The following is a 24,330-nucleotide window of genomic DNA, read 5'->3' as shown; positions in this document are numbered from 1 at the left end:
CCGCCAGCAGGCGGTGTATATATTCCGGCAAGCGGTGTATATATTCCGGCAAGCGGTGTATATATTCCGGCAAGCGGTGTACGTACTCCGCCGGCAGGCGGTGTATATATTCCGGCAAGCGGTGTATATATTCCGGCAGGCGGTGTATATATTCTGGCAGGCGGTGTATATATTCTGGCAGGCGGTGTATATATTCCGGCAGGCGGTGTATATATTCAGGCAGGCGGTGTACGTACTCCGCCGGCAAGCGGTGTATATATTCCGGCAGGCGGTGTACGTACTCCGCCAGCAGGCGGTGTATATATTCCGGCAGGCGGTGTATATATTCCGGCAGGCGGTGTATATATTCCGGCAGGAGGTGTATATATTCCGGCAGGCGGTGTATATATTCCGGAAGGCGGTGTATATATTCCGGCAGGCGGTGTATATATTCTGGCAGGCGGTGTATATATTTTGGCAGGCGGTGTACGTACTCCGCCAGCAGGCGGTGTATATATTCCGGCAGGCGGTGTATATATTCCGGCAGGCGGTGTATATATTCCAGCAGGCGGTGTATATATTCTGGCAGGCGGTGTATATATTCCGGCAGGCGGTGTACGTACTCCGCCGGCAGGCGGTGTATATATTCCGGCAGGCGGTGTATATATTTTGGCAGGCGGTGTACGTACTCCGCCAGCAGGCGGTGTATATATTCCGGCAGGCGGTGTATATATTCCGGCAGGCGGTGTATATATTCCGGCAGGCGGTGTATATATTCCGGCAGGCGGTTTATATATTCCGGCAGGCGGTGTATATATTCCGGCAGGTGGTGTACGTACTCCGCCGGCAGGCGGTGTATATATTCCGGCAGGCGGTGTATATATTCCGGCAGGCGGGGTATATATTCCGGCAAGCGGTGTACGTACTCCGCCGGCAGGCGGTGTATATATTCCGGCAGGCGGTGTATATATTCCGGCAGGCGGTGTATATATTCCGGCAGGCGGTGTATATATTCCGGCAGGCGGTGTATATATTCCGGCAGGCGGTGTATATATTCCGGCAGGCGGTGTATATATTCCGGCAGGTGGTGTACGTACTCCGCCGGCAGGCGGTGTATATATTCCGGCAGGCGGGGTATATATTCCGGCAGGTGGTGTACGTACTCCGCCGGCAGGCGGTGTATATATTCCGGCAGGCGGTGTACGTACTCCGGCGGTGTATATATTCCGGCAGGCGGTGTAGATATTCCGGCAGGCGGTGTACGTACTCCGCCGGCAGGCGGTGTATATATTCCGGCAGGCGGTGTATATATTCCGGCAGGCGGTGTATATATTCCGGCAGGCGGTGTATATATTCCGGCAGGCGGTGTATATATTCCGGCAGGCGGTGTATATATTCCGGCAGGTGGTGTACGTACTCCGCCGGCAGGCGGTGTATATATTCCGGCAGGCGGTGTATATATTCCGGCAGGCGGGGTATATATTCCGGCAAGCGGTGTACGTACTCCGCCGGCAGGCGGTGTATATATTCCGGCAGGCGGTGTATATATTCCGGCAGGCGGTGTACGTACTCGGCCAGCAGGCGGTGTATATATTCCGGCAGGCGGTGTATATATTTCGGCAGGCGGTGTATATATTCCGGCAGGCGGTGTATATATTCCGGCAGGCGGTGTACGTACTCCGCCGGCAGGCGGTGTATATATTCCGGCAGGCGGTGTATATATTCCGGCAGGCGGTGTATATATTCCGGCAGGCGGTGTACGTACTCCGCCGGCAAGCGGTGTATATATTCCGGCAGGCGGTGTACGTACTCCGCCAGCAGGCGGTGTATATATTCCGGCAGGCGGGGTATATATTCCGGCAAGCGGTGTACGTACTCCGCCGGCAGGCGGTGTATATATTCCGGCAGGCGGTGTATATATTCCGGCAGGCGGTGTATATATTCCGGCAGGCGGTGTATATATTCCGGCAGGCGGTGTATATATTCCGGCAGGCGGTGTATATATTCCGGCAGGCGGTGTACGTACTCCGCCAGCAGGCGGTGTATATATTCCGGCAGGCGGGGTATATATTCCGGCAAGCGGTGTACGTACTCCGCCGGCAGGCGGTGTATATATTCCAGCAGGCGGTGTATATATTCTGGCAGGCGGTGTATATATTCCGGCAGGCGGTGTACGTACTCCGCCGGCAGGCGGTGTATATATTCCGGCAGGCGGTGTATATATTCCGGCAGGCGGTGTACGTACTATACATGTTACGTATATATATAGGGCTCTGTGTCGATCGGATGACGCGCAGAGCAAACTGAAGCCGTTAAAGAGTTCATTGCATAAAATTCAGCAGGCACAGTAAGCTTCTACATAGATAATTTTCTTCCTCAATAACGTCACTCCTCTAGCAATCTTTCCTCTCCTAAATCGCGCTCTCACTACCAACCTTTTTGTTTTCGATCGTGATCGCTCCCAAAGCGCTCTTCCCCTTCTGCTCCCACTTTGCCCGTCGCTTCAGTCGTACAGCGAAGAGAATTACGACAGCGCCCAAGCAGAAAAGACCCACTGCCACGCCAATGACAGAAACGGGAACCCCAGCTTCAGAAGCCAGCGTAGACACCGGCGTGCTTTTGACTGTATATGTATCTGTAGCAGTAGCAGGTGCAGTCCCATTAGGAGTAGCAGCTGCAGTCCCATTAGGAGCAGCAGCTGCAGTCCCATTAGGAGAAACTGCATTGGTTAATTCAGTCGACTTTTCTGGAGTAATTACGTCTGAACGAAAAAGAAAAAGGATGTTATATAAGTATCGGTGTCACGCTCTGTTGAGACGGAGTTTTTCGTTGCTAGGGAGACATGCGTGCGCGCATTCCCTATCACTAAATTTTGGCTTGGAGTCCAGTAACTATAGTAACTATTAGTTTGGTTTGAGACTGAAGAATTAATTAGGGACAACTAGTTGCTAGGGAAGCACGCGCGCGCGCGCGCAGTTATAAACATCTGTTGTTGCTATGGAAGCATGGGCGCGCGCGCGCGCGCGCGTATACGATTTATAAATCTTACCCATTTCTACGTGCTCCAGCACACTGACTTTGACGGACCAACAGCTCAAATCGACGACGCGACGCGGCCAAGTCGAACTGTACGAACAGACGAAAGTCGACGCGTTCTCGTTTCGCCGCACCGGTATCACTAGCGGAAGTGCGTAAATATTTCGCGCGCGTTGGACGATGTCGTTGACACAGGGTCGTCGCTTCTCGACGCCGCCAATCGCGCGGCACGCGTTAATTTCGCGCGAAAAGTAGCTATAGTCGGTCCACACGTCGTCTCCCACTTGATCTCGGTTAAACCAGTGTTGTAGACCAAGTAAGGAGTTTGTGCGACAGTCTACGTGAACGTAGGACGGATGGGATTGAACTAGGGAGAGATACGAGACTAGATATAGAATAGAAAAGATTCTAAGAGGATTGACTTCTTAGGTAAAAAACCTGGGAGACTATCTTGGATTCGAGACTACATTTAACTAATGGTATCATATAAGGAGCCAACTGACTCTAACATTTAAAATTAACTTGTTTAATTAAATAATTAAAGCAAAAACAATATCATTTATAAGAAAATTTAAATCAGCTGTGGTTTCCCGGGAGCAAAGAAATCCCAATTATTTAATTAATTAATAACTTAATTATAATTATATTAATTAATTAATAACTTAATTAGAGGTCTAACCAAAGTAGAAGAAGTCTCTTCGAACGCCCTCCGACGTCTTGTCGTAACGGCACTCGTAATAGACAGTCGTTTGAAAATCGACGGCACCAATTCGAATCGTTCGACGACTGTCGTTCAGCTCGACAACGGAGCCGTTGGCGTCGACGCCGAGACGAAACCAGGCGTACGACACCGAGTCGGAAATCGTCGTCGCATTGCCGCACGCGAGCTCGACGGTCGCGTCGTCGCGTCGTCGCAGCGTCGCCGGCGCGTCGAGAAAAGCGTAACGACGATTTTCGCGAAACGGAACCAAATTGCAAAACGACGCTTCGCGACCTGGACGAACGATTACATTTCGCGAGCGACGGGGAGACGGGAAAGCGGCGAAACGACGCGTTGCGACCGTCGGAGCTCGTCGCAACGACGTCCAGGTGGCGCGCAAGGGGAGACGCGTGTGCGCGGCGGCGACGCACGTTAATGAACCCGTTGCCATGAGAACTCATAAAAAAGGGCAAAACGCTACTGTAGATCTTTTTAGAAGAACTCCTCGTCGCATCGCGTGTGCGCACTTTAATAAACCCCGTTGTCATGGGAATTTCTCTCTCTCTCTCTCATAAAAGGCCGCGGACTCTAGTAGATTATTTTAGGGAGAAAACGCTGATCTTCTATATTTCGACTTGGAGAGGGGATTTGGATTTGTCTCACTCAATGCTCAATGTAATCGCGATGCACCGAGAGGGAGGGGGAGGGGGGGGGGGGGGGGGGGGGGGAGAAAGGTCAGTCATAAATGTACTTACGTTCTATGACATTCTTCGCGCCATCTCCGGCGACGATGCATGCTGTCGATAAATACGATTCGCGAGTCGAGTCGTTGGAGCGCTCGATCGCGTCTTACCTGCGATTGCGACGAATAACTGCGTCATCTCCACAACGACGTCGAGTCGATTGATAGAGAGAAACGAACGACTCTCGAGCTCTTTTATGTACGACAACGTATGCAGATATGCGAGAGAATTCGCGCCGTTCCCCGATTTTCTCTCGCGTCGCCAGATGACGTGACGTTAGAAATGAATGGAATGAAGCCCGTTTTGCGAATGTAAGCATCCGCACTAATTTTTATCGTCTCATTGATTGCGTGTCATCTGGCGCGAGCCACCTGACTGTGGAAAACACCGGATATAGACGTTCTTTTATGTATCACTTTAAAGACGTAAACGGAGTACGCTCTTTCGCGCGATCTAATTAGTCGGCTTCATTGTGAACTGACTGTTTATTATTTAAGGAAGTGGACGGGTTTCCCTACTGTAGCTGCGTCACAGCGCCAGCGGATGAAGCGTTCTCGCATTCTCGGAGGAGGAATGCGCGAGTTTGGCGACGTTTTGTTCTAGCTATGGTTACCAAGGAAACGCCGGGACTGGCGACTCGAGAAAAAAGGGAGAATTTGATACTTCGCGTCGTGACGTCAGACGACGTCGAGCTCATGACGTCACGCGACTACGACGCACGCATTTTTGAACGAAACTGAATTTTTAATTAGATTCGAGAGGCCCAGACGTCATAAAAAGTACGCAATGCGAACGCAGTTTCCTAGACGGCTTTTAATTTTCTTCGCGTACGTCACTCTACCCCGGGATCCCGTATGACGTTTACTTCAAAAGTCGGGGGAAAAAATGCTTTCGGGATATTCGCGGAACCCCTCTTCCACGAGACTACCCAACGTCGCCTTCGGAATCGGCGGCGAAAGCGTAGGTGCAAAAAGGCCGCGAAAAAAAACCGAACCTTTCGTTTTTGGCTGTTTCCGACTCTAAGGCGTCGCGCGCGAACACTTCCTGCGACAGATTTTCTATCGTAAAGACTGACATCGTCGCCGGTGTCTTCGGGAAGCGCGTAGACAGTCGCCAACGTTCGTCCGGCGTTTTCGTTCGGCAGTTGCCTTCTAGGTGTAGCGTGCGTTACATCTCCGGTTCCAGGATTAACGCCTCCGTGCGACGACCATGTCCGAAAGCTCGTCAATCTTCGATCGGGACGCGTCGTCGCGACCGACGTACGGTGGCACTACGTCGCGCGCGCCGTACATAAGCAATCTATCGAGCGAGTCGTTCACGCACGACGTCGAGCCGGGAGACACGCTACAGGGCATCGCACTCAAGTACGGCGTCAAGGTAAGACTCGCGAACGCGCGCACTCGTAAAACGAACTAGCCCAACGGGCCCAGAAACGCAGCGCGAAGTCACGAATCACGTGAAATCAATCAATCATTTCACGTGACTCGGACGCTGTGAATGAAATCGCGGCGAGCGAATCATATTTCGCTTCCTCGTTCACGTGACGTTATGAATGAATCGAAAGGGACCCGCGTTTCTCTTAGGTCGAAGCCATCAAACGGCTCAATCGCCTCTTCACAAACGAAAGCATACACAGTCGCCCGGCGTTGCTCATACCGAAGTCGAACAACGGCGATCTAGCGTCGACGTCGAAAAAATCGCCATCGCGTCGTCTGGACGCCGATTCGACGCTCGACGACCGATTAAATCCGTCCGCCTATCTACGAAGCATCGATCGATCGATCGAAGAAACGACGGAAGCGGTGAAACGCGCGACTGAAAGAGTTGGGTAAGAGAAACTCTTTTCTCAATCAATATATCTCGATTATGATTATTGGTTTATTGATTTTTTTCAGTCGGCTAGAAGCTGACGAGGATCAGATTGGGAATGGGATCGTTTCGTCGCACCAGCGAGTGAACAGGGCCAGAGTGAATTTCGACGGGAAATTAACATCCGGGAAAGCTGTTCGGAAGGGGAGAGAAGCGTTAGAGAAAAAAGAAGACGAAATGTTTGAACTCTAACGAGTTTTTTTCGGGCTGTAGAAGACTTTTGCCTATGCTAGTCCGCTTTTTGCATAGTGGTGTGTATAAATAAAAACAATGTGCAGTGATATATAATTTGAAGTCACGTGACGTTGTGAACAACCGACGGTCTCTCTATACGTATACGGCCGCTCTGATAATGTGTCTGTGTCGACCTAATGCGCACATTTGAGCCTATTCTAAGATAAGTAGCCTAGCTTTTCCGTAGAAGACAAGGATTAGGGAAAGCGTGCTTTCGGGAGGGAACTGGCTCTTTGCGCGGTCCGTATATACAATTAGGGCTTACCTGAATGCTTCACATGACGACCTAAGTAGCGTAGAGGACAGCAGAGCGAAGAGCAACGACGTTCGCCTTTTGAACTGCAGCACTCTAGCGCACGCTTCCACGTGACATTTGAAATTTCCGCCTCAAATGAAAACCAACAGAAAACGTCTAAATCACTCCGACTTCAACGCATGACTAACAACAGACAAAAAGAATCAAAAACCACGTCTTTCCCCTTCAAGCGATTCACACACTAATAGCGTCCTCCATTACCGTAGTGTCGCGTTCAATAAACGCTTTCGTTCGCTTTCCAACGAGCTCGTAGATCTGATCGGGCGAAAATCCGATTGGCTGAGCGACTTTGATAGTCAACATGTCAAGAGCAAGTTCCGCGCCGGCGGGAATATCCCCGGCGGCGACGACGCTTTTCCCCAGCTTTTAGAAAAGACTTTCGTAGCCTCTAACTAATCCCTTATCCCTACCTTCTTGCAAATCGCCTCCTCGCTCGGTCTCATCTCTTTCTTCGACGATCCGAGCGCTCGTTCGATCGTACGCACTTCCGTCACGAGTTGACGCAGTTCGGACATCGTCACGGCTCCCCTGTGATCGCTACCCTTCCACGATCGATCCAAGGTGACGTGTCTTTCGAGGACTTTTGCTCCGAGAGCGACGGCGGCGAGGCTGATGGATAGACCCGCCTCTTGACCGGAATAACCGACGACGACGTCGGGAAATTTGTCGCGGAACGTCTAGAGAAATCCGCGGTGAATTGAGATGGGAGACGAATGTCTTCTTTTTATTTGAAATTTCACCGGTATGACGCGTAGATGAACGTCGTCGGGCGACAGAGGAAAAGTGCTCGTACTTTGCGTTAGAATGAGATTGTCGTTCAACGGCTTTACGACGTTGTAAAGCGTTTGAACCGAACTCATATTCAATGTTCCTATGTATGACGGTTTATGGGGGGAGCTCTGAGGGTCATTGTACTTGAACCTGTTGCGACGATCAGAGGACGACCTTTGCTCGCGGCGCGTTTGAGAAGGGGAAGATTTTTCGAATCGAGCGAGGGAACGCAGAGAAAGGGAAGCTCGAGATCGTCGAGTAGAAAATCAACGGACGTCTTTAATAAAAAAAAAAAATGGGATGTCTATTATTAAATAAGGATCTTGTATTGTATATGTACTAAAGACCTAAGCATAATATGTATATAAGCTCAATGCTAAATGGCCACCAGCGGAAGGGAGGAGAAATGCGCTGGAGGTGTCCAGCCATGCATCTCATGATATCATCATGAAATACCATTCAGAACACGTAACGTTCGTGGCCTCTCCCCCACGTACCTGCTGTTGCATGCAAAGCTCGCGTGGCTCCCCTTACCCAAAACCTATAGCTGACAAACGTACCTCATCCGCTGCCGCTCCGGCGAAGAGAATACCGACTTCGTCTTCGGCGTAGCGCTTCAGCTCTCGCCACTGATTCCGACTGAACTCCAAATGCCGCTTGTGCTCGCCGTACGTCGGACCCCACGAGTTCGCCGTCGCGTACGGCCGCTCGAGCGCCGCCTTGGTGAACTTCGACTCGATGTCGCATTTCTGCATCTTCGCGCAATCGGCGCCGGATTCTTTGATCGCCGCTATCATGCGCTTCGCGATTTCGACGTCGCCTTGGTGATTCTGCCCGATGTCGGCGATGATAAAGCACGGATCGTCGCCGCCGATTCGGCGACCGCCGGGAACGAGATCAATCTCACACGACATCGAGAGAGAGAGAGAGAGAGAGAGAGAGAGAGGGGGGGGGGGAGTCAATCTGTTCTTGGGTCCGGCGGCGTACTAATTATAAGGCGGGCTTTCCCACCAGCAAGAGACCAACCCACACACGCGCTTTTGTTTGAGCTTAGTTAAATTATGCGCGGAATTCCCCGACAGCGCACGACACGCTTGTGCAAAAAAATTAGTTTCAAAATAGAAAAAAAGATCGCTTGACATCATATTCATTCTTTAGGAAATTTTTTATGACTTATTTGTGTGGATGCACATTTAATTTCAAATCCCTTATTCTTTAATAGTTATGACTTATTTGTGTGTATAATCGATTAATCCAATTCTTACCTTTTTTAATTAGTCAATTTTCGTGGGATGACGACCTTGCGTGTGGTCGAGAAGTGCCGAAATTTCCGCCATTTCGCGCCATTCGTTCACGGAAAACGTACTGCTCGACACCACGTGAGGTATTCCGCCCGTCAAAATTCGACTCCCGTCATCGGTTCCCGGAAAGGGGGCCTCGACGGATTCGACCAATCGAAACGCATCTCTCTTCGACTCCAAAGGCGTTCCGCGAAGCAACATCAAAGGAAACGCTCTCAGAACGGGAACGCGACGTTCGAGACAGAAATTCACCGATCGTCGAAACGAGTCGACGGTCTGTAATGGAAGTCCGTAAATGAGCGAAATTTCGTACGGAATTCCGTCGGCGTTCAACGCTCTCATAACGTCGTCGACCCGATTTATATTATTTCGTCGTCCAATGACGAGTTCTTCGTCGCGATTGATCGTCTGGAGACCGAATTCGGGCAGGACGTCGACGCCGACGCGTCGAAGTCGTCGAAGGACGTCGAGAAATTCGGGTTTGACCATTTCGAATCGGCATTGAAGGCTCAACTTGCCGACGAAACCGTTGGCGAGAAGGCGTTCGAGTATGCCGATGTATCGCTTACCGGCGTTGAATGTCGGGTCGAGAACTGCGACGTCTGTCACGTGATTCCTCGCCAGCCAATCGGCTTCGCGAACGATTCTGCTTTCGTCGAAGTGACGTCGTTTCATTGACGAGTTCGGTTCGCGATGTTGACAGAACGTGCAGCTGAACGGGCAACCGCGCTGCGTTTCCCATCGAATGAAACGCTGCGGTCGAACGACGTTGCGTAGGAACGGTGACGGGAGACTCGCTAAATCGACCTGTCCGTGGGTTCCCGTATCACTCGTACCACGCACGTGAATTCCCGCCGTTTTAACGCCGCTCATTCCAACGAGATTCGTCTTGAAACGCGGCGGCAATACGCGTAGAACGTCGCCGAGCGCACGCTCGGCATAACCGCGAATAAAAACGCTCGCGTGGGGATAGAGATCGTCTAGAACTCCTTTGGGACAGTAGGACACTTGAGGGCCCCCTATAACTATGTCGCCAAGGAAACCGGCGTCGCGTAAATATTCGGTTATTTTTTGAACTAAATTCTCCGCCCATACGTAAGCGCCAAGTGCGACGACCGTTCGACTCGCGTCTTCTTTACCGATAGCGTTTAGAATTTCCGTTGCGATGTTTTCCGCTTTGGTTCGGGGAGAATTTGCGGAAAACGAGAGTGGGTGGACCGGTAGGCGTTCGGCTCGCAGACTCGCGAGAATCGACGCGTGGCCGAGGGAGAGGGGCGGATCTTTCGGTCGCGTCCAATCCAAGGCGACGAGGATGCATCGACGCATGGCGCTGCGAGACCAATTTTCGACGGGATACAAGCGTTATCTCGCCGACGGAACGAGTGGGAGGGGTATAGGATCTCGTGACGCTGAAAACCGACACGTGGGTCCCCCACCGTTAGCAACCAACGATTAATTAATTAATTGGAACGTGGTTGTCTAAAAAGTCCCCGTGCCTAATTTTTGTTTTAATATAATTAACTATGTGATGGGTTACGGGAAGGCGGTTCATTTTAATTCTAAATTAATAAATTGATACCTTGTTTCTTCCCGTCGCGCATCGAGTGGCAAAATATTTAATCCCGCGGAAAAAGACGCTTGATCTACACAGCTCCAATAGGGGGGAAAAAGGAGAATTTACCTCTACCTACAAAGGTGTTTTTTCTCCTCGTTCTCATCGTCTTCTTTCGCGACTACGACTACGGCCTCGACGACGATCGCGACTGCGACTTCGACGACGATAGCGCGACGTCGACGGGGGCGGCGAACGCGATCTCCTTCTCCTCCGACGAGGAGAAGGCGAGCGGCGACGGCGTGGAGGACGCGGCGACGGCGAACGACGACGGCGACGCTGACGATCGTCGCCGTCGTCGAAAACCAAGGCGTAGCTGAATAGGAGGGACTATTCGCTACGAAGGGAGGGGATACGTTATCTATACCCTTTTCCTTTTTCGTTTGGGGCGGTCTTTTGGGGTCCGGCTGCTCCTAAGTGGAGAAAAAACGACGTTTACGCGCGTGCGCTCGGTTCGCGTACCCGTGAAGTTTCCCTGGTGGCGGAGTTTGGATACGGATTGGCTGAAATCGACGTGAATGCGACGATCGTCGATGAGAACGTTGTCCATTTTGAAATAGGCGTCTTCGCAGTCTTCTTCCTATGGAATCCGCTCTGGGGTCGGTTTTCGTTTATTTTAGAGGGGAATTGAATTACTCTTTCGTATTCAATGAAGGCGTATTGGAGAGATTCGCCGCTTTTCTGATCCCGAATTACTTCGCAACTTTTAAAAAAAATTAGACCATTTGATTTTTTAAAATTTATTGACAAATTTTAGTCTAGTTTAAATTTGCTTTTTAAAGAATTTTGACTTATTTCGACAAATTTTATTTAAATTTTCCTTTTTAGATTCGTCAAAACGTAGAAATTTGTCGACAAAATTTAAGTCTTTTTTTGACTTTTTTCGGCAAATTTTAATTAAATTTTCGTCAAAACGTAGAAATTTCGACTTTAAATTTATCGCAATTAAATTCTAAGATTTCTCACCTTTTTATGGCGCCAAAACGACTGAAAATAATTTCCAAATCTTCGTCCGTCGTAACGGGATTCAATTTACAAACGAAAAGAACGTTTTCCGGCGGTCTGACGTCAGCGTCGGGAATATCTCCAACCTGGAAGCGAATTAATAACAATTAACCTATATATTTTCGTTACCATTTCGAGAATTGTCGCATTCGCTTCGGATTCTTTCTTCTGAACGCGTTCCTCAATTTCCTCCATCGTTTTTCCCTTGTCGTCGTTGATTTCTTCGTCGGCTCCAATTCTATCGCTCTAAGAGTCTTTGGAGTCGGTTAGAAAGAGCGTTTATTCAATTCTACCTTCATTTGTTCTTCCGTCGGCGAAGGAGAGCGACTGGGAACGGATAAACCCGCGGGATCATCAAAGGGATCGTCGAGAATAATCGTATGATTAATTCTAATGAATTTCGAACGTATTTCCCTACAGAAAAAACCCTTTATCTTACCTTATGTCCTTAAAGGGTCGATTCTCTTCGTCGCAATACGCCTCGTTGATTTTTTCTACGACTTCCGCGCCCTCAACGACGTGCCCAAAGACGGTGTGTTGACCGTCAAGGTAATCCACGCGCTCAGCGGCCGTTATAAAGAACTATATAGATGTGTGGGCTTTAATAAATGCACTTGTACTAATAAATTGTACAGCATTCTAATTGAAAGCCTTTTTAAATAATAATTCTAGCACTAAATGTTTAATAAAAGAGAGCTCTAATTAAATGTCTATTTTAATTAATTGAATATCTGAAAAGACTTTCAATTGAATGTCTATTTTAATTAATTGAATGTCTGTCTTTAAATAATAACTCTAGAACTAAATAAAAGACAGCTCTAATTAAATTAATTGAATGTCCGAAAAAAGACTTTCAATTGAATGTCTATTTTATTTAATTGAATCTCTATTTTAATAAGAAAAAGTGCTAAATTGTATTCTAATTGAAAGCCTTTTCAAATAATAATTCTAGCACTGAATGTTTAATAAAAGACAGCTCTAATTAAATTAATTGAATGTGTAATAAAAGAGTTTTCTAATTTAATGTTTTTTTCACCTGTGATCCGTGCATGTCGTTTCCGTTGTTCACCATGGAAACGGTTCCGAATTTTTCGTGTTTTATTCGAGGTTGTTTTTCCATTTCGAAATAGCGCGCCTGATCGCCGTAAAGTTGCCTGAAACGATACGCTACGTTTCTTCTATTTCGCGTGCGTGGTTCTTACCGAAAAATCGACTCGCCTCCCTTGCCCGTTTTGGTGGGATCGCCTGACTGGAGAGTGAAGTTTCTCTATTGAGGAAAAAGGGGGCCCCACGACTTAGCGATTCGCCGTTACTTGGATTTTCGGATGCAGGGGACGCTCTAAGGCCCTATTCTCGTACCTGGACGTTGTGAAAGATGCAATAGTTGTAGTATTTCACTTTGCAGAGCTTGAGAAAATTGAGACAGGCTGAAAACGCCCGTTTGCCAACGTTCCATCCCATCTGCCAACAATCGAAGCTTACTTCGAGGTCTCTCGGCTGTGTAGAGATCAATGACGATGTCGCCGAGCGAAGTTTCGAGCAAAACGGCCATGATTTTCTTCTTCGTAGCGCGCGTTGCGGCGTGACGTCAACAAATGAGAAAAAAAGAGAGTCTCGTGAATGAAAAACCTAAACAAAAAAACCCCTGAAAATTAAGCCGAACAAGTGGTCGCGAGTCACTTGACGCACAAAATCAAATTCCCTCAAAGCGTCATCTCATACAAAATAGCAGAAACTCGTGTACATGTTCATATACATAACCCACGCCGAAATTTTACCTCTTTTAGACTATTACAGTGATGCCACTATCGTCAATATCAATATCAACGTCCGTCGTTTCGACGGCGACTGCGGTGGCGACGTCGTATTCGCCAAAAACGGGATTTTCTTCCTCCTCTTCCGTCGTTTCCATCGCCGCCGCGATCGGGGTCATTTCTTTCGTTTTTAGAGGCGATCGGGGCGGCGGCGAGGCCGCGCCGATCGGCGGAGGACCTTCGCCGATCGGCGTCGTCGCGTCCAAGTTCGTACGCGTTCCCAATCGACGTCGAATTTGCGACGTTTTGCGTTTATGGGGTTTCGCTTAATTAATTAATTAATTAATTAATTATTATTAATAAAAATTCGTCGCCGATTCTTACGTCTAAAAACAAATGACGTCATAAATTCTTGAAAACGACGCGAATAGAATCTCGGCTTGCAAACGGACACTGTCTCCTATAGAGAACTCTCTCTATCTATATATATCTTTATGTATGTATGAAGTGTACGGACCCCATCATGAACTAGAGCTTTGAACGAGTGCTCTAGCTTCTTTTTGAAGCGATAGCTTTGCAGTATATCAATAATACCGACGAAAACGAACACCTGATCCTGTTGCTGACCGCCGGGTTTCGTCAATTTCGCGGGTATCGAATTATTCGAATAAAAATCGCTGTATATACTCAATAAGAAAACCTCCTCCTAGCGCGATTTTTTTTTTCTTTCGTCTACCTTTCGACGAACGCGTTGTCGGTCGTCGGCGATCCGACGCCGCCGGCGCTTTCGATCGGCTCGAACGCCGATTCGTCTTCGATTATGGAAAAAGAGGGGCGTGGCGTGCGACGACGCATTCGACTCGCTATCGGACTGCTCGCGCTCACGTCTTTCGTCGGACTACCCTCGCGACTTTCGGCGAAAACGAGTTGGGAACTGTTGCTCTGGGAGACGAAATGGGGGAATCGCGTTTTTTTTTTTTTACGGTTGCCATGTCTTCTATGTACCAGTTCTTTGGATTTAGATAATTTATCGCGGGCTGCCTGATCGGCGTTGTGAATGACGAGTAGCATACTGTAGTCCATGATTTTAAAGCTCTCTAGTACCTATAGGAAATGGAGATGTAGCCTACTATACTTCGTAGAGATTTCCCGACTCTCCGCGCCTTAGCAACCAAGGTTCCCCGTATTACATTTCCCCCTACCTTACCAAACAGTCTTTTTTCAGCGTTTCGACGACGGCTTGATACTTGTCCGGCTCCAATTCGAAGCCCTATTCGCGTTAGAACTAATCTAAGAGCCGTCCAAAGGGCGCGACGCTCTTGATCTACCTCTGGATTCATGTCCCGGAAGTCCAAGTCCTTGTACGTGGGCAGTGTCTTCGCTCGTTCGTGTTTTCCCGCCTTACGCTTATACGTTGAGCCTTTGAGATCGAATTTCTGATGATAGACGACTTCCGAAGGCAGAAGATTATTCATGGCGACGATGCGAATATTTTTCCCGGCAGACTGACCGAAAAATCAGCAAAAATTCCAAAAAAAAAATCACAAATAAAATACCTGATAGCAGTAGAGCCCGAAAAATTTCGGAAGTAGAGTTCGTTTATTTTGCACCAAATTCTATTCCAAAAAAATGACCCCAATTTAATTAATTCCGTTAATATTCTTACCATGTAATAACCCGGAAGTAGTTTCTGCAGAAAATCGGCTTCCTTGTGCTGCACCGTTTTGAGAATAAATTGATCGTCGTGCGAGAGATAAAAGAGCGAGCCGCTAGCGCCGGGATTGGACAGTTCGCGAAGGGGTTTATCACTGAGGGAAACCTAGTAGTAATAGGATCTCATTGAAATAAATAGCTCAGACGCAATAATTAATCGTATCTACGTTATTGATTCTTACCAAGAAGTCTTCTGCTTTGATTCCAAACGCTTCTCTGAAGTGTCTACAGAGGAATATCTATAATATTAAATTCTCTAGACTTGGGGAGGTTTTTTTTTACTTGAAGGCCAAAGGGGCGTATGCTTTGAATTTGAAATCGGAGAAATTGTGCGCGGGCGTGCTCTGGCCGCCCGAACTAGAAGTGAAATCGCGTGCTTTGGGACTCGGAGGGGGGTTTCCTAGGAGCTAACCTGGGAAAATCGAGCGTTTCGACGACGGAAAAGTCGACCATGAGAAGATCTCGTTTCGGTTGCGGAGTGATTCGTCCCACCTGGGGCAACGCGGAAATTGAAAGGAAAACGTGCAGGAAAAAAAAAGGAAAGAAAAAAGAAAAAACGCTACTTGTGTGTTTGAGATTGAAACAACTTTTGCTTCAATCTCAAAGAAACTAAATAAATAAATAAAATAAATACAGGTGTCCATATATATGAATATCTTCCATAAAAATGACTTTCTATTTCTATTCTTACCGTATGATGAATTCCCAGCTGAATTGCAGCCATTAACTCGTTGGAAGGTTTCTATTAAAAAACATTAACGTTGCGACCACGCCCCCCTCCCAGCCTCCCCTCACTTTCTTATACGTCGTCATTCCTTGATCGTCCACGCGCAGATGCCCTATCTTCTTCTCGTTCTTTCCCCTACCCTAGAAAATCGCCGACGACGCCGATAAGAGAACGGTCGCCGTTTCGCGGGAAGCGAAACGAAAGGGGGCGTGTCTCTCCCCCCCCCCCCCCCAAGGATTCGATCCGTCGCGTTAGGGACGACGTTTCGCGTTCGCTCGCTGCTTTTATGGGATCGTACCGGTGTTTCGGGTCGCGTGGCCGTCGCTGTCGATCGCGAAAGAGTGCCGCCATCTGGAAAGCTCGAGTTGTCGCCTTTTGTGGGCGTAAATGCTGAAGGACGCGCATTCTTTAGATGGCCAATGAGTCGGGCTTTGCGTACCGACAACGGCGGGGCGAGCGTCGCTCGTGCTTGATGCCATTTCGTGGCGGTTTTGACCGACAGGTGGAGTCTAGCGCGCTTTATGCGGTGACGTCAAGGAATTTGAAATTCCTGAAAATTCTGAATTCTTGGTTGGTGTCATAGCTGTTTTTGTAACTTTAAAAAATGATCCTTCTGAGAAAATTAGCATTGCGTTAATTGAAACTGGAAATACTGCCTTACGTATACAAAGTGAACAGTTGAAAGCGTTTCCTCTCAGTTTGTATCGGCTAGTTGACTCGGAGAGGCTCTGCATGGCTTCTCGCGAAGCGGAATGCGAAATCTATGACACCGCCTCGGACGAAACAGCGACAACTTCGTCTAGAAATGAACTGACAACTAATCCACTGTACGAGAGTCTTCTGACAAAGCCAAGAAGAACGCTCGCGGATCATTCCACGGAAAAGGGTTCCGGCAAAAAGACGACGTCTAGATACGGCTCATTGGTTACTGTGATTGCGCTCTGCTTTTTTCTCTCTATTACCGCCTGCGCATTTGCTATTGCCTCCTTTGTCTGGAACACAAATGACATAGTTAAAAATTCCGCGGTAAGTTTATTGAATAAGTACTTTCACTCAATTGAGCAGTAGTGCCTGTAAATAGCAGATGGCTACTCTCCCAAATGAGCTGCGAGGTCAACTACGTAAGATAAATATTACAGTTCAGACAAAGCTCAAACTCACCGAGCAAAAGAGCGAAAGCGAAATGCTGAAACTGAAAGAGGTGTTACACCCTTACTAACTAGATGAAAATTAGATCATCATTGCTTCTAGGCTGAGCAAATTGATGAAACAGAACTCAAAGAGACTCGAGAAAAACTGAAAGTGCGTTCACTGGGAAAAATACCGTAAATTCTGTATCTATAGCAAATTCTTTTAATTGATATAGGACTTGGAACAACGCTTAGAGTTTCTGCAAAGACAGCAAAATTTAACAGAATTAGAAATTCATTCTTTATCAAAAAGACCACTAGCCATCGTGCCCATCAGCCCAAGAAGTAATTTTTTAAATAAAATTAATTAGCTTCCAAAGACTGTGGCCTCGTTACAGGTGGCTGTGTCCATTCAATCAAAAACAAGTCATTTATTCTCCAAGATGGAATGAAGTACTGCAACGGATCGCTTGTAGTGCCCGTTGCTGGAGTCTACTACGTCTTTGCTCAAGTGACGCTGCAAGGATGGCCGAGTTTTTCTCGATGTTTACTTCAAGTGTTCGTCAATGATACTGTGACAAACCAAGCGTCTTTTTGGAGCCGTTTATTCTACGCAACAACCTGGACAACTGCTCATACTGGCTTTCTAATAAATTTGTCGGGCAATGACTATTTGACTATTAAAATAAAAGGGTCAAGTGCCTGTCAAAATCAAAGAGTGTGGACACTTCAAGAAGCGTACTTTGGAGGATTTCTAGTTTAGTATGTACCATTGCGGCAGTTCTACCTACCTGGATAATTGCTCTTACACTGTGCTAATCTAGAAGACACGATCTAAATAAGATTATATGTTCATTGCTTCTTACTTGATCATCAATGGTGTGCACAAGCTTCTCAAACTTTGGACGTTCGCTCGGCTTTATATTCCAGCACAAACACATGAGATCGTATCTAAGTAAAATCATTCAAATAAAGAGTTTCCTATAATCGATCTATCCTACGCAAAAGGAGTGCAGCCACGAGGTCTTGGCATCCGATATCCGGTAAGGAGAAGGGTGTACAATCTCTCCATTGGAACGCCAGGATACGGCGTACCACCTACATATCATAGAGCCTTAGATAGAATCTTCTATGAAGTCAGATTAGCTCTTACCTAGCGTTGCTATTTCCCAACACAGCACTCCAAATGACCACCTTAAAAATTCTCGTACCAGCCAAGAAAACTTCAAAGTGACGTCAGACTTACACGTCACTTTCTTCAGAATAAAGTTTGTCTATTAGTGCTTCAGGAGCGGTCCATTTTAAAGGCATGACGCACTAGCGTATACGTCATAATAATGATTTATTTTTTCGTTTCTGTTTACTTTGCTTTTTCGCTTTGCTTTTTCGTAATAGTCGACCTCCTTTGCCAAACCGAAATCGCTGACTTTAAGCACGTCGTTTTCGAAAACGAGAACATTTCGACAGGCCAAATCGCGATGTACGCACTAGAACCAACCCGTTAATTAATTAATTAAAACTGCGAGAGACAAAGGACCTTTTTGGAGGCGAGAAACGCCATGCCTTTCGCTATTTGTAACGCAAAGCTAAGCAATTCGACTTCAGACAGAAGAGCCTTGTCCATTTTTTCAAGATAGCGCAGCGAGGAAAGCCTGGAATTAAATTCGACTCGTCTCAAACGCAGATAAGATCGAAAACTGCCGCTGCAGGCAAAGGGCATAATCGCCCAAATGACTTCTATAGTGATAAAGGAACCCATATGCGCTTCGAATTGTTATCCACTTATGCATACTTTCTCTCTTGCACGCGCCTATAATTGAAGCGATGTGATCGTGCTCTCCTATCACGCTATTGAGGTTTATTTCGTTGATCATATAAACATTCGTTTGAGCGTCTAAAGTAATCTTGGACAATGACTCGTAGAGAGAAAAGAAGCTGTCTACCTTTGGGCATTTTTATTGCTATCCTCACTCCTTTCTTGTTCCTAATTCTTCCCTCGAACACGACCCCAAAGTATCCTCTACCTAAATTTCTATTGCTCGCTATGTATGGAATTAATTAATAATTAAAGACTGATCTCACCAACTTCGCGTCCCACTGTAATTTCAGGTCGATTTATCAACGCAACAGAATCCAAAAGACCGAAATCTCTATGCGCGATTCTTCCGGCTCGACGACGATGACAACAAACGCACTTCTTTGACTTGAGCAGCAAAGCAACCACCACAACAATTACAGCAAGAACTCCCAGAATCGTCGTTGCTATAATAATAATAACGGTTACGTTGTCGCTCTTAGGAGGAATAATGTTCGTAGTAGCCGTCTCATCCGTCTCATCCGTCTCATCCGTCTCATTTCCGTTAGGACTCGGGCTAAACGTTGGCTCTTCCGTTTTCCACTCGTCTATACGTATAATTCCCATAAGAAATCCTAAATATATATATGCGCCTATACCTATTAGAATTCTGACGCGTCGCATTATCGTCGACGGCGAATTGTCGTCTTTGTGTGCGAGACAAATGAACGTCGCGTTGGACGGTCTGGAAAAACGCTCCAAATGAATAGTCAGCGTTTGATGATGCGCTCCTTCCTCCACGACATCTATATAGGATTCGTCGGAGGACTTTTCCGCCGTCCAGCGCACTCGAATTCGTTCGTTCACGCCGAAATTTCTCACTCCCACATCGCAAGAGACATTTAACGAACGCGGAAACGGACTAGACTGATTGTAGGCGTACACTACGTCTCGAAGATTTCCGTCAAGGTTAAACGCGAGCAAATCGACGGGAACACCTATGACGCGAGAGACGACGTCTCTTAGAAAACGCTACGACAAACGACGTACCCTTGACGACGATGTGCACCTCCCACTCCAAATTGCCGCCCTTGCATGCGAACGTTTGCCAATTTGCAATCAAAGCGGTGGAATTAATTAAAAGGGCGTTCTCTTTAGAACGTCTCTGAAGCTCGGTATAAACGCACGACGTATCGGCGGACTGGCTGCAACACGGAACGGAAGGCCCTTTTAGGCCTAAGTTCCAATCCATCGTGACTATACCGCCATTGCCATCGTGGCAGCAAATCGACTCGTTTTTTCCATAGGTCGCGTTGAATAAATTGTCCCTATAAGAAAGGCTCCGTGTGCACTTGAGTTTACCCGTTGGGCAGCGCAACGCTTCGACAACTACACGCGTGAATTTACGTCAAAATAATCGATATAGGCGGCGTATAGCGACGGCTTACGTACGTGGGAAAAGAATTAGGACGACGACAGAGCAGTGGAGGAGCATTGTGGGAACGATATCAGATTTTGCGCAGGCGCTCGCACGGAAATCATTCGCACGTTCGCGTCCGGTTATCGCTACCACATCGCCTGTCGAGGAGGATGGGCAAGGGTTAGGATACGTCGCGTCATTTTCTAGAAATAACTACGGGGAATGTTCGTTTGCCTGGGTCTCAGTTACAACGCTAAAGAACTAGACTATATATTGTTTGAGTATCTGTAGAGTACGCGAGAAGGAGAACGGGTTTTTATGAATGTTTTCCCCACGCTACGCATTCTACGGCACTCGCCTTTCTCGATTGCCCAAGAGAAGACGAAAAATAATAGAGAGCCGGTTGTGAGATACTATCGACGCCGGAGGAAAGGACTCGTGAGCAAATCGTGATCTCTAAAGTACGTTACGTACCTTTTTCTACGACGCGTTAATTTCAGACACTAACTAAAACTGACTCTATTTCGTTTCAGATTTAAAATCGACTTCCGTTTTTAAATCGACAGCGTGGCATATTGATAATTCTAAGAGCAGTCAAACCTCTAAAAGTGAAGAGTTCACGCGCGCGCGAAATTTCAAACTAAACGTCCTCGTCGTTCTCAATCTCCTTTTTGACGTCATTAATTGAATTATATATAAAGCAACGAATGGCTTACCTGGGATTCTGACGCAGATTTGCGCCTTGACACGGCGTACTCGTTGTCGCCCACGAAATAATGATCCAATTTCAAATTTGAGTCCTATAGAAAAAAGAAAGTCAAAAATAAAATCCTATATAATTATTTATTATTACTTTATCGCTGTCGTCAGCTTGACTAGGCGATTTCTGTAGCATCGCGTAAGCGTCGTCTCCCACGACGTAGTGCTCCAATTTCAAGCCACAATTCTACCAGAGAAAAATAATCATATAATATAAAAAATACTACTATTTTACACGAACCTTAGTCTTTTCTCCCTTTGGCGTATACGGACTCGGAATGGGTGGCTTGCTTCTATAAGGCTTCGGAATAGGCGGCGATTTCTTGGCCTTCGTCGCCGCCGGATAAACGTTTCCGACGACGGCATAGGCGGAGCTCGCTTCCGACGCGCCGTCATCGACGTCGTTTTCACGCGGCAAAGGCATCATTTCGATTTTCGCGTACGGGAGATCGTCGGCGTCCGGGTCGTCGATGGCGACGCGCTGGAACGAGCCGTAGTCGTTCGATCGACTGCCTCCCGTACCCGTTTGATTATTGGCACCGTCTTTGTTCTTTTCGCCGGCAAACGGATTCACTTTGACGACTATTTGAGTCTCTTTAGATTCTAGTAGGGACGCGTTTTCTTGCGACTCGTTTTTTTTTAAATTAAACGTACGTTTTCGTCGGTTTAGAAGGAGAATTATGATGACTATGACTATGATGAGGACTGCCACTGAGACGATGGATCCGACGACGATTGGGGTCATTTTATTGGAGGAGTTTTCGACTGATTGACGTCGATAGTTAATGAGGTATTAACGTCTATTCGTTTTCTTACCTTCGCCTATACGTAGCGTCGGCGGAAAAGTCGTTTTTTCCGCTAAAACATCCAAAGACGTCATCGGAGTTGAATTGGTTTGCGAACTCGGGCTCGGGTCGTTGTCAGGGACGACTGTTTCCATGGTAACATTCAAAGCATCTTGACTACTTCCGTATCGATTCTCGACGAGACACTGAACGATTCCTGACGTCGTTAGAAGCAATTCCGCTTCGACTTCTTCATCCGTCGTCGTGGAAACGACCTTTTGTGTCGCCCCGTTGAAAAGAATCGAAACGCTTCCGGGAACGGCTCCGCCACGGAGGAGGCGACACGAAACGGAAAGAAGAGCGCGAGATACGACGTTCACTCGAACTTCAACACGAGGTTTTTCTAAAGAAGAAACAGTTCTATATGGAAGCCTTTCGCTCTTGGGCTTCTTACCGTAAACTGAGAGACGAGCGCTATGAGTCCACTCGTGCCTTCCGCTAACGTTGCACCGGTAAACACCGGCGTCTGCGCGACTCACGTTATCGATTCTCAATATTCCGTCCTGTACGAGACTCCACTTCGCTTCGACGCCGCTCAGAGGAAGGCGAACGCCGTCGCGATCCCACGCGTACTCGTAGACGCCGTCCGCTTCGTTGGCGACGCAGTAGAGCGTCGCCGACTGTCCTAGCTCCACGGAAGTGTCGATAGGAGCGAGTTGAAGGACCGGGTTGAGCGCACCGGGGTTGGGAACTAAGCCCCATCGTTCGTAGACGAAAAAAAACGTGTATAGATTCTATTACCTCTGTAATGAAACGAGGGCGTCGAGGCTACGAACGCGCTGCTGGGATCCACGCGAGCGCGGATGTGCACTTCCAAGCTTTCGCACTTATTTATCAAAAAATTCGACTCGTTTCGTCGAATTCTCAGCGTCGCGTACGTCGCGGATGAATTCAGTTGGGATTGATGCGTTGCGACGTCGCGGCAGCCGTCGTCCATGGCAACGCGACACTGGAAGGATCGACATCGAAGGATCCATTCGACTCGAAATTGATTCGATAATCCTGACGCGATTGTCCACGCGGTGATCGTCTCGGACGGGTGGTACGAGTCGGAGCGCGCTGCGATTTTGGGGCCCTCGAGAATGACTCGCGCTACGTCATAAAAAATGTATTTTTTAGAGGAGGGGCCCCCTTTCTTCGTTTACTTCGTAGTTTTGCGCTTTTGCTTCGAATGCGTTCTCCGTTTTCGAAATTGGCCACGCAGAAGTAGTCGCCTTCGTACGATTCGTCGAATTTTCGTACGAAAAGCGGCGATTCGGTCGATTTGACGGCGACGGCGTTCGAGATCCACGTGATCGTTTTCGCCGAGGCGATTTCGCATCGTAGGGAGACGTTTTGACCGATTGTTGGATAGAAATCGGTCGGTTCCGCGTCAAAATCGACTCGCGATTGACTAATTTGGCACGACGTCGCGTCGAAAAGAATCGCGAGGAGTAGGAGAAAGCGAGACGACGACCAGCGTGCCATTATTCGACGAAATGAAGCGAAACGGCTCTACGCAAAGTGTCGCGTCACTTCGACGGGACAGACGGGCGCCTACGCTATTAGTCCTGGGTTCTATACTAAGAAAAACGAACGAGGGCGAATCCGGATGTCGATCGACAAACTTTTCCTAGAAGGGCTTTTTTCTCCTACTGTACTACGTTAGATATTCGGAGAAACGGGGGCGCGAAGGAGAGAAAGAGCGGAGAGTGCGTGGGCTTACTTTCGTTTCCCCGGAGATCGAGTGGTTCTTCGACTTCGTTGGCGTCGGTTGTGACGAGTACTGAACTCTCCAGACTTTGAACCGGACGTCGAGAGTAACGCGCTAACTAGCTTAGAGGGAGAGCCAACTGTTTGGCTGCGCGAGCGGACGTTCTTGCACCGAAGCGCTTCCATCCTTTTCGTAGCGTGTGAAGAGCGTGGCCGTACGCGCGCGCTATAATGACGCATGAAGCAAGACTATCGACGTATTCAATTAAAATATAGTACTGAATTTTATTTGAAAATCTACAGGCTAAGTAACGCATCCGGTGATACATTAAGGAGTCGAATACTGAGGCCGGGGCGGAATATACCTAGTACCTTGGTTTTGACTTGCCGCAGGCGCTATGAAGGCCGCGATAGCCAAAGCCCGGGCCAGCGCCAAGCCGGAAAGGCCTGAAACGCGGCTGCGAAGGACACCGCGGACGCCACCACGGGCGCCGTAGCCACGGTATCCATAGGCACGTCCGTAACGGCCATAGCTTCTCTTCTTCAGGTTGTGGTATTGAAGACCGTCAGGTGAATCGTGTCTCAGAACGTCAGGTCTCGGTGGCTGCGACTGCGTCACGGGGATGCATTGCGTGCATTGAAGCAGGACTCCGGCACAAAGGGCGGTCAGCAGAAGACTTGTCAAGGAGCTCATCTCACGCCGTCTTTGAACTGAATGAACTGTATAGCAGAGGTCGACCAACAAGTACTTATGCTAGAAACCTTCGGAAGCGATGGAAACGATGGAAACGAACTCTACGTCACTTCGTCTGAATTTGCATTAGGATGCGGACACGAAACGCGTCCTTCTACGTCATATGCACTGAAATTGGTTCTTTGTTTGTACGCAAAACTACAGGGAAAATAACACAGCCGACGTTCAATAATAC

General features: G+C 47.9%; 8 protein-coding genes and 1 long non-coding RNA gene across 14 annotated transcripts; 3 read left to right on the top strand and 6 right to left on the bottom strand.

Annotated features, from left to right (window-relative positions):
• Positions 1-2,286: 2,286 nt before the first annotated feature.
• LOC136196066 (sialic acid synthase-like) lies at positions 2,287-8,609 on the bottom strand. 4 transcript variants are annotated; one of them, XM_065985586.1, is made up of 10 exons: positions 8,209-8,609; positions 7,799-7,925; positions 7,618-7,748; positions 7,288-7,554; positions 5,453-7,240; positions 4,569-4,833; positions 4,471-4,512; positions 3,695-4,009; positions 3,029-3,382; positions 2,287-2,740 (listed from the first exon to the last, which is right to left on the bottom strand). In XM_065985586.1, the coding sequence occupies exons 1-5, from the start codon at positions 8,560-8,562 to the stop codon at positions 7,052-7,054; spliced, it is 1,068 nt and encodes a 355-aa protein (XP_065841658.1). In that variant the 5' UTR covers positions 8,563-8,609; the 3' UTR covers positions 2,287-2,740; positions 3,029-3,382; positions 3,695-4,009; positions 4,471-4,512; positions 4,569-4,833; positions 5,453-7,051. The 4 variants fall into 4 exon arrangements, with proteins under 4 accessions (XP_065841658.1, XP_065841656.1, XP_065841657.1 ...); XM_065985584.1 differs by lacking the exons at positions 7,288-7,554; positions 7,618-7,748; positions 7,799-7,925; positions 8,209-8,609 and having other exon boundaries at positions 5,453-6,695; positions 6,827-7,055; XM_065985585.1 differs by lacking the exons at positions 7,288-7,554; positions 7,618-7,748; positions 7,799-7,925; positions 8,209-8,609 and having other exon boundaries at positions 5,453-6,719; positions 6,827-6,893.
• LOC136196080 (lysM and putative peptidoglycan-binding domain-containing protein 2-like) lies at positions 5,636-6,609 on the top strand. Its single transcript, XM_065985599.1, has 3 exons — positions 5,636-5,835; positions 6,042-6,286; positions 6,354-6,609. Exons 1-3 carry the CDS (start codon positions 5,668-5,670, stop codon positions 6,517-6,519), a joined length of 579 nt encoding a protein of 192 aa, XP_065841671.1. The 5' UTR covers positions 5,636-5,667; the 3' UTR covers positions 6,520-6,609.
• A 313-nt stretch (positions 8,610-8,922) lies between the features above and the next one.
• On the bottom strand, positions 8,923-10,275 carry LOC136196237 (uncharacterized). Its single transcript, XM_065985763.1, has one exon. The coding sequence runs from the start codon at positions 10,273-10,275 to the stop codon at positions 8,923-8,925; it is 1,353 nt and encodes a 450-aa protein (XP_065841835.1).
• Positions 10,276-10,549: 274 nt separating this feature from the next.
• On the bottom strand, positions 10,550-13,143 carry LOC136196064 (peptidyl-prolyl cis-trans isomerase-like 4). The gene is made up of 12 exons (XM_065985581.1): positions 13,049-13,143; positions 12,926-12,993; positions 12,769-12,833; positions 12,603-12,720; positions 12,006-12,148; positions 11,860-11,956; positions 11,696-11,812; positions 11,528-11,652; positions 11,198-11,264; positions 11,024-11,141; positions 10,929-10,974; positions 10,550-10,877 (listed from the first exon to the last, which is right to left on the bottom strand). Exons 1-12 carry the CDS (start codon positions 13,116-13,118, stop codon positions 10,664-10,666), a joined length of 1,248 nt encoding a protein of 415 aa, XP_065841653.1. The 5' UTR covers positions 13,119-13,143; the 3' UTR covers positions 10,550-10,663.
• Positions 13,144-13,162: 19 nt separating this feature from the next.
• Positions 13,163-16,293, bottom strand: LOC136196058 (phosphatidylinositol 4-phosphate 5-kinase type-1 alpha-like). Its single transcript, XM_065985575.1, has 16 exons — positions 16,200-16,293; positions 16,059-16,150; positions 15,829-15,900; positions 15,725-15,775; positions 15,446-15,525; positions 15,316-15,390; positions 15,216-15,258; positions 14,987-15,139; positions 14,877-14,936; positions 14,649-14,825; positions 14,528-14,590; positions 14,326-14,424; positions 14,057-14,262; positions 13,838-13,997; positions 13,705-13,780; positions 13,163-13,645 (listed from the first exon to the last, which is right to left on the bottom strand). The coding sequence occupies exons 1-16, from the start codon at positions 16,237-16,239 to the stop codon at positions 13,350-13,352; spliced, it is 1,743 nt and encodes a 580-aa protein (XP_065841647.1). The 5' UTR covers positions 16,240-16,293; the 3' UTR covers positions 13,163-13,349.
• Positions 16,294-16,471: 178 nt separating this feature from the next.
• On the top strand, positions 16,472-17,789 carry LOC136196075 (uncharacterized). 2 transcript variants are annotated; one of them, XM_065985595.1, is made up of 5 exons: positions 16,472-16,786; positions 16,845-16,961; positions 17,012-17,062; positions 17,127-17,235; positions 17,289-17,789. In XM_065985595.1, the coding sequence occupies exons 1-5, from the start codon at positions 16,493-16,495 to the stop codon at positions 17,651-17,653; spliced, it is 936 nt and encodes a 311-aa protein (XP_065841667.1). In that variant the 5' UTR covers positions 16,472-16,492; the 3' UTR covers positions 17,654-17,789. The 2 variants fall into 2 exon arrangements, with proteins under 2 accessions (XP_065841667.1, XP_065841666.1); XM_065985594.1 differs by having other exon boundaries at positions 16,842-16,961; positions 17,289-17,784.
• On the bottom strand, positions 17,091-20,080 carry LOC136196065 (fibroblast growth factor receptor 3-like). The gene is made up of 12 exons (XM_065985582.1): positions 19,736-20,080; positions 19,345-19,683; positions 18,973-19,293; positions 18,834-18,914; positions 18,683-18,784; positions 18,428-18,627; positions 18,255-18,377; positions 18,137-18,207; positions 18,044-18,084; positions 17,892-17,988; positions 17,757-17,841; positions 17,091-17,710 (listed from the first exon to the last, which is right to left on the bottom strand). Exons 1-12 carry the CDS (start codon positions 19,935-19,937, stop codon positions 17,696-17,698), a joined length of 1,677 nt encoding a protein of 558 aa, XP_065841654.1. The 5' UTR covers positions 19,938-20,080; the 3' UTR covers positions 17,091-17,695.
• Positions 20,081-20,627: 547 nt separating this feature from the next.
• On the bottom strand, positions 20,628-23,590 carry LOC136196056 (uncharacterized). Of its 2 annotated transcripts, none has more exons than XM_065985571.1 (9): positions 23,415-23,590; positions 22,855-23,203; positions 22,451-22,801; positions 22,104-22,400; positions 21,681-22,052; positions 21,519-21,629; positions 21,106-21,467; positions 20,822-21,051; positions 20,628-20,772 (listed from the first exon to the last, which is right to left on the bottom strand). In XM_065985571.1, the coding sequence occupies exons 2-8, from the start codon at positions 23,174-23,176 to the stop codon at positions 20,923-20,925; spliced, it is 1,944 nt and encodes a 647-aa protein (XP_065841643.1). In that variant the 5' UTR covers positions 23,177-23,203; positions 23,415-23,590; the 3' UTR covers positions 20,628-20,772; positions 20,822-20,922. The 2 variants fall into 2 exon arrangements, with proteins under 2 accessions (XP_065841643.1, XP_065841644.1); XM_065985572.1 differs by having other exon boundaries at positions 20,628-20,769.
• On the top strand, positions 22,921-24,329 carry LOC136196088 (uncharacterized). The gene is made up of 2 exons (XR_010672075.1): positions 22,921-23,658; positions 23,705-24,329. It is a non-coding gene; the product is annotated as an uncharacterized lncRNA (long non-coding RNA).
• The last annotated feature ends 1 nt before the right edge of the window (position 24,330 follows it).

The sequence above is a fragment of the Oscarella lobularis genome, chromosome 15 (assembly GCF_947507565.1).
Source record: "Oscarella lobularis chromosome 15, ooOscLobu1.1, whole genome shotgun sequence".
NCBI classification, from domain to species: domain Eukaryota; kingdom Metazoa; phylum Porifera; class Homoscleromorpha; order Homosclerophorida; family Oscarellidae; genus Oscarella; species Oscarella lobularis.
This window is presented reverse-complemented; position numbering and strand designations above follow the sequence as displayed.